Source organism: Littorina saxatilis, linkage group LG14 (assembly GCF_037325665.1).
Source record: "Littorina saxatilis isolate snail1 linkage group LG14, US_GU_Lsax_2.0, whole genome shotgun sequence".
Lineage (NCBI taxonomy): Eukaryota > Metazoa > Mollusca > Gastropoda > Littorinimorpha > Littorinidae > Littorina > Littorina saxatilis.
This window is the reverse complement of record NC_090258.1, coordinates 4,724,578-4,732,077: the sequence shown is the minus strand read 5'-3', so window position 1 is coordinate 4,732,077 and position 7,500 is coordinate 4,724,578. Positions and strand designations below refer to the sequence as shown.

The 7,500-nt window shown below is 44.1% G+C and overlaps 1 protein-coding gene across 1 annotated transcript in view; it reads right to left on the bottom strand.

Moving 5' to 3' along the window:
• The window catches only part of LOC138946944 (tyramine beta-hydroxylase-like), a 111,853-nt gene that overhangs the window by 90,903 nt on the left and 13,450 nt on the right, over positions 1-7,500 (bottom strand). The window contains exons 5-6 of the mRNA XM_070318384.1: positions 1,038-1,136; positions 1-102 (exon numbers count right to left, since the gene is read on the bottom strand). The exon at positions 1-102 is cut by the window's left edge and continues 78 nt beyond it. Of these exons, the coding sequence (XP_070174485.1) occupies positions 1-102; positions 1,038-1,136 (201 nt within the window). The remainder of the gene's footprint in view (positions 103-1,037; positions 1,137-7,500) is intronic.

Below are 7,500 nucleotides of genomic sequence, written 5' to 3'. Positions count from 1 at the left end.
GGTATACGTCATCATCGGGAAGGTCAAAGGTCATGCAGAAGTAGTTCGTCTCCGTGTTGGGAACGGAAGTGGGAGAAAACCGGAACGTGATGTTCTGTACCTCTGCAAAACGATTGGTTGATTTTTTTGAAATTTCCAAAACGATTGGTTAATTTTGTGTACCTCTGCAAAAGGATTGGTTGATTTTTTTTTTTTCAACCTATGAGAAATACATCGTTTCCACATAAATCACACTTTTTTTTATCACAACGATTGGTTAGTATTCTGTAGCTTTGCAAATCTCTTCGTTGATTTTCATTTGTACCTCTGCAAAATGATTCGTTGATATTTTGAGTCTTTACAAAACGATCACTTAACATTTTGACACTTTTCACATCCATTGGTTGACACTTTCAATCTTTGCTAAACGACTGGCTAATAGTGTGAACGTCTGCATTGCGCGATTGGTTGATATTTTGAATTTTGTCTAAACAATTGGTAAGTACTTTGTATCTCTGCAAAACGTTGGTGGATGTTTTGAACATTGAGAAATACAAATCGATAAATCAAAGCCTCGACCAGCATGCACACTTTTTTCATAACACTATCAATTGGTTAGTATTTCTATACCTTTACGAAACGATTGGTTTATATGTTGAACCATGACAAACATGATTATATTTTGACCTTTTGCACAAGGCCTGGTTGTTATTGTGTACCTCTGCAAAACGATTGGTTGATATTTTGAACTTTCCACAACGATTAGTTATTATTTTGTATCTCTGAAAAACGATTGGTGGATATGGTTGTTGTCTTATCTTATCTAATCTAATCTGATCAATTCTAATCTTATCTTATCTTATCTTATCTTATATCTTATCTTATCTTTTCTTACCTTATCTGAACTTACCTTATCTTACCTTACTTAGGGTTATCTTATCTTATCGTCTTCTTCTGCGTTCATGGGCTGAAACTCCCATATACACTCGTGTTTTTGCACGAGTGGATTTTTACGTGTATGGCCGTTTTTACCCCGCCATTTAGGCAGCCATACTCACCTTCGTTCTCCAATGCGTCACACTGGAAGGAAGACACGTCACAATGTACCCAGGTGTTGTGACCGATGCACTTGGCGTCCTCCCAGGGGTCACAGATACCTGTAGAGAGACTTCATTAGTTGTACAGGTGTACAGTATTGTTGTTCTTGGAGTTGTTGTGGTAGTGGTGGTGATTGTGTTGTGTAAGTTGTGTGCATGTCTGCCGTGTGCTGACAAAACCGAGTAAGTCCACTGACGCTACTTCTGAGAAAAACGACTTTTACTGTTTGATAAAATGTCTCAAAAGTGATGATTATCTAGATCAAACCACCGAGATAATAAAATAAATAGCATTAATTTACGTTTAAACCCCGATTTTCATAATAATTTGATGGATGGTTTTGGTTTTGTTGGGCATTTTGTGGACTTAGAGAGAAATAAAGGGAGGGAGGGAGATAGAGGATCGGAGTGCCTGGCGAGCTCTTGTTGGCGGCCTATGCCCCGGACGGGGTCAAAGGCATAAATGATAAGTGATGAAATGAAGGGAGATAGAGAGATGGAAAGAGGGGCGGAGAGAGGGAGAAAGAGAGGGAAGGTGAGAGGGAGGGGGGAGAGCTATGGAGGGAGAGATAGATGGGGAGGAAGAGAGAGATATAGGAATGGACCGAGGGAGAGAGAGGGAGGGGGGAGGATGGATTGAGGGATTGAGTGAGAGAGAAGGGGGAAGGGAGGGAGAGAGAAAGGAGGGAAGGAGGGAGGGAGAGGGGAAGGAAGAGAGAGAAAGAGAGGGAGGGAGATACTTAGTGGGATTGAGGGAGGGAGGAAAGAAGTGGGAGAGGGAGGGAGGGAGAGAGGAAGGGAGGGAGGGAAAGAAATAGTGGGATGGAGGGAGAGAGAGAGGAGGACGGGAGGGAGTGAGAGAAGGGGAGGGAGATATGGAAGGAGGAAGAAGAGGGGGGGAAAGGAAGTGTGGGAGGGATGTAGTTAGGGAGAGAGAGAAGAGAGGGGAGGAAGGGAAGGAAAGAGATAGTGGGATGGAGGGAGAGAGAGAGGAGGGAGGGAGTGAGAGAAGGGGAGGGAGGGAGATAGGGAGGGAGGAAGAAGAGGGGGGAAAGGAAGTGTGGGAGGGATGTAGTTAGGGAGAGAGAGAAGAGAGGGGAGGGAGGGAGGGAGGGAGGGAAAGAGATAGTGGGGTGGAGGGAGAGAGAGAGGAGGGAGGGAGTGAGAGAGGGGGAGGGAGATAAGGAGCGACAGAGGGGAGGGAGAGAGAGGGAAGGAGGGAGGTAGAGAAAAGTCGATTGTTGGCTGTAGGGAGAGAGGGATGAGGGAAGAGAGGGAGGAGGAGAGAGCGAAAGGGAAGGGGGGATAGAGAGAATGATGGAGGGAGGGAAATTGAGAGAGGGAGGAAGAGGGAGAGAGATAGCGAGAGAGGTAGGGAGGGATAGAAAGAGAGATGAAGGGAGGGAGGGAGGGAGAGAGGGAGACAAGGATCGTCAGGAGATTCATATAGAGAAGAAAAATGTTTGAAATAAAACGTCATAAGGTGACGTCATTATGTCTCGCCTTATCGAATGACGTCATTTGTGTGTTCTAAACTTTAAATGACGTCATTTGTGAGTTCTAAACTTAAAATGACGTCTTTTCTGTTTGAGTCGTCTGAAAGAATTTTGAAACTACCATTATACGAAAATTGGGAAACCCTTGGACTTACTTGGTTTTGTCAAAACATTCATGCACACTTAAAAAGTTGTTTTTGGTTGTGGACTTACCTGTTCATATCTGCTTATCTAAGCACTCTAAAAAGTAGAAATTAACACAAAAGATGCGCATTGATTTCTTCTTTTTGATGAACAAAAAATATCATTTTTGAAAAAAATGGACTTACTCGGTTTTGTCAGCACACGGCAGATGTGCCCTTGGTCACAAGTTTGCTCCAAAAAAAAAGAAGATTTAATAATAATAAAAAAAAGGTTTTATAAAGAGCAAGACAGACCAAATAGAAGAAACACCGAGGTCTGCTTTTGTTAAAGAATAAGATCAGGTAAACAGACTCACAAAGAATTCAGGATGAAAGTGTGTTTGTGTGTGTGTCCGTTTGTCGGTAGGACTATTTTCGTCTATCTTGTGTGGTTTTTGTGTGGCCCTACAGTCTGTCTCTCCCCCCCCCTCCCTCCCTCTCTCTCTCTCTCTCTCTCTCTCTCTCTCTCTCGCAGCAGCACAGTTTTTCGCTCCAGCAATTCATTTGAAGAAGATACGAAAATGCCGGTCGTTGGACTACCAACTGCCATGGAAGCTGCCTTGACGGGCCTGCTAGCTGACCACTACGTCAAGTACTGGAAGGTCACCGGAGAGGGAGAGGGAGCTACGGTCACATTTGGAATGCACAGCAAAGAGAGCCAACAAGCCGCCATTTGCCGAACTTGCCAACGCAATGTCAACAAAGCCCCTTCGCAGTTCAGGCGTGACAGACAGCGAGCCCAACAATTTTACTGCAAAAAGGTACGCGTTTCCTCCGTTGACACAGCCGATAACTCGAGTAATCATGCCATCACAACATCAGGTAACAGGGACACGCATGTCAATGCAGATGATACCCGAAACGCACAAACAATGAGAGTACAAGCGGACGAACGCTTTGACAGACAGTGGGGCGAGCTGTGTTGTAAACACCGAAGTACGTGAATCACGAAGCCGAATTTCACACATTCCAGCGCCAACTCCGCAGTAGTCCATTGACTCCACGTGCGCGGCCATTGGCAGAACAGAGAGCGATACAGCGGGACCTGTCGAACATCAGTTGTCTCTGCTGAAGCTGAGAGGTATGCCTTACAAAGGGACTACAACCTGGAGGTAGTAAAATCGCTCGCTCAGAACTGGCCCTCAACCTCACGACGCGAAACGAACTGAAGTCTATGCAAGATAAAACAAGGAACACTTTTCTGACCAGAGTGGTGTACGGTGCTTCATGTAAACAGTTGATCGCAAAATCTGATGATTTCTTGTTCACCAACGACTGTACTAAAGCTGAAACACTGTACTGGGCGTTTCTGAGGGACAAAGCAGACATGATGCCGGACCAAACCAAAAGACTGACATTCATCGAAGAGACCAAAGATGTGCGACGAACCTACTACCGACGCGAGATAGACCAAGGACTTGCATGTACTGGTCAATCTTCTCAGGGTTTACTTTCACAGTTGAACTTTCGTGTGTGAAAGACTGTATCGGTAACATACGCGTCTGACATTGGAAATACCATGTCAGTCAAATAAGGTTGTACGTGTACGCGATCGATCTCGATGAGTATTGTATAATGCCAAAGCCAAACACACCCCTGATTCCCCCCTACCTCCCTTGGTCATGGGCAAATTGCCTAACCAGTAAACCATTTGAGTCTTGAGTTGAGAGTCTCTCTCTCTCTCTCTCTCTCTCTCTATCTCTCTCTCTCTCTCTCTCTCTCTCTCTTTCTCTCACTCTCTCTCTCTCTCACTCTCTCTCTCTCTCACTCTCTCTCTCTCTTACTCTCTCTCTCTCTCACTCACCCCGAACCTAACATGGGGGCCACACATCAAAAACCTTGTTGGCAAAGCCAAGAAAGCACTTAGTCTCCTCAAAGTGTTAAAACGAGAGACCTGGGCCTCAAATAAAGACAGCCTGCTTCACATTACGAAAGCCATTATAAGATCCCGTTTAACCTATGGTCAAGAAGCATTTTTTGCTGCATCAAAATCGAATCTAAAACTATTGGAAAGAGCCGAAATGGCTGCACTCAAAATCATCTTTGATCTCCCAAAACACTCCATAAACAAACTAGTGTATCAAGAGGCTGGCTGGCTGCCCCTCGATGAAGAAAGAAGACTAAAGTCGGCCCAGTACGTATCAAGAGCCAGTACAGTTGATAATGCTGTGAACGAAGAGCTCACTGCTGAGTTCGACACAATTACCTCGGCCCCTTACCAAAACCTAAAAAGAAAAACACCCACAATATACGAAGCAACGATCCCACTAGCAGACTATGTTCAACCGATATTTCAAGAAAGTGGGGTAAACCCAGGTAGGATGGCCCACATTCCCATTCACCCCTTCCCCTTTTGGTTCATGGAATCTCCCATTATCATCCCTGATCATGATCTGGGTGTAACAAAAAAAGATAACCCTGTACTTGTCTCATCACTAGTAAGAGAAATAATCTCAAACAGTTACAAAGATCACCTACAGATATTTACTGACGGCTCAAAACAAAATGATGACCAAACTGGCTGTGCTTTTGTCATTCCTGACCTCAAAATAACTAAAAAATTTAAACTCAATAAGGATGTGTCCATTTTCACTGCAGAAATGTACGCCATCTTAAGAGCATGCCACTATGTCAATGACCTTCCTCGACCCCCAACAAGAGTCGTCATTCTCTCCGACTCAAAATCAGCTCTGACTGCTCTCCAAAATGGTTCCAGAAACCGGGAAGAGCTTCAGACGGAAATATTGTTCCTCTGTCACCAGATCATTGCCTCTGGGACAGAACTGACCCTTATGTACATCCCCTCACACACAGGGATCAGAGGCAATGATATGGCTGACAGAGCAGCAAAAGAGGCTGTCACAGATCAAGCAGCATTTCATGACCTAAAATTAACAAAGACGGAAGCAAAACACAAAATGGCCAAAGTTGCCTGGTGTCACTGGGAAACAGAATTAAAAACAGAAGGCAATGCCCATGGTTGGCTTATTCTGCCCCGACAAACAAAACAAAACAGGCCTACACTCCCCAACCCCCTCCTTAAAATACTTCGCAGAATTCGCACGGATGGATGCGCTTACAAGTTCTTTCCCCGTCTCTGTGAATGTGGACAGTTGCTATCTTTTTTACACCTCTTTGACCGCTGCCAATCACTCCAACAAGATTTCCGCAACCTACACACCCTTGTCAACGAACACAAACTGAAACCCCATGAGTTTTTAGATAAACATTGCACGCTTCAATGGAAGCCAGCATACACCCTGTGTCTCTCAATATATAAGGCTGAAATAGGACATCTGTTCTGAAAACCTCATCCCCTTTCCTCCTTCCCACCCCTCAATCCTCTCTCCCACCGACCCCTTACCCCCCCCCCCCCCCCCCCTTCCCTCCCACGCCCAACAACTAAAGCGTCTAAAACACAAAGCATAGCTATACTCAATTGATCAAACAAGGCTTAAGCACATACTGCCCTCCTACCTGAACTTAAGTTCCCCATTCTGATATATTTTTTAGCAAGTTGCTTCAATATTTTCCTTTGGCTAAAAATTAATTGAGATTTTTATTTATTTATTTTTTAATTTTAATTTTTTTAATTTTTTTTTTAAAATTTTTTATAACTTATTTAGCCACACATATAAACATATCCTACATACATAAAAAGCAAATAAGCCTACAAAACCGCTCCAGTCCAACCACATTCCGCGTACACAATCATTACTTCCATCCCCATTTCGAAATATCGCAACAACAGACTTCCAGATATATAACACGATCATAATTATGTGTTCTCTGTTTGCATGTTTGTCCAGTGTCTTGTCCCCACATAAAGCATATTAACTCTACCTGTCCCAAGATAGGCCAAATGGTTCTAAGAGGACGTTAAAACTAATTATCATCATCATCTCTCTCTCTCTCTCTCTCTCTCTCTCTCTCTCTCTCTCTCTCTCTCTCTCTCTCTATTACACACCGGTACGACCGAACTAAGGTATCAATAAATTACTGTTGTGCAGCGGGTTAAAAGAATACCCTATACCTCGGAGATATACCGTCACTCGGTCTCAACGACGTCACGTGACATGTTATATGGTGGAAGAGAATGCTGTCGCTTATTTTCCACCCTCAGTTCGGTAAGACTGAAACGATGCTCAGTCACGGAAAGAACTATCCAAACTTGCAAGCACAGCCGCGGTTGTCGTCCTGTAAGTTTCCGATCCATGTTAAACCCTCATCCTCAAAAGGAAAATAAGCGACAGCATTCTCTTCCACCATATAACATGTCACGTGACGTCGTTGAGACCGAGTGAAGGTATATCTCCGAGGTATAGGGTATTCTTTCAACCCGCTGCACAACAGTAATTTAACGTTACCTTAGTTCGGTCGTACCGGTGTGCAATGGGTGCTCTCTCTCTCTCTCTCTCTCTCTCTCTCTCTCTCTCTCTCTCTCTCTCTCTCTCTCTCTCTCTCTCTCTCTCTCTCTCTCTCTCTCTCTCTCTCTCTCTCTCTCTCTCTCTCTCTCTCTCTGTTGTTGTTATTGGCAGCGTAACATTTACACCAATGCATGAATAAAACCTCACTTTGCGTTATCAAAACAACCATTTATTCACGACACGACCTCACAGGCTTGCAGTGTATGCTGTCAGCAAATACTTATTCAGATTTTTAGGCAGCTGCCAACATGATTTGGGTTCTATGCAAACATACATAAAATTTGCAAATGTTGACATTCACACCATTACTGGGGTGGGC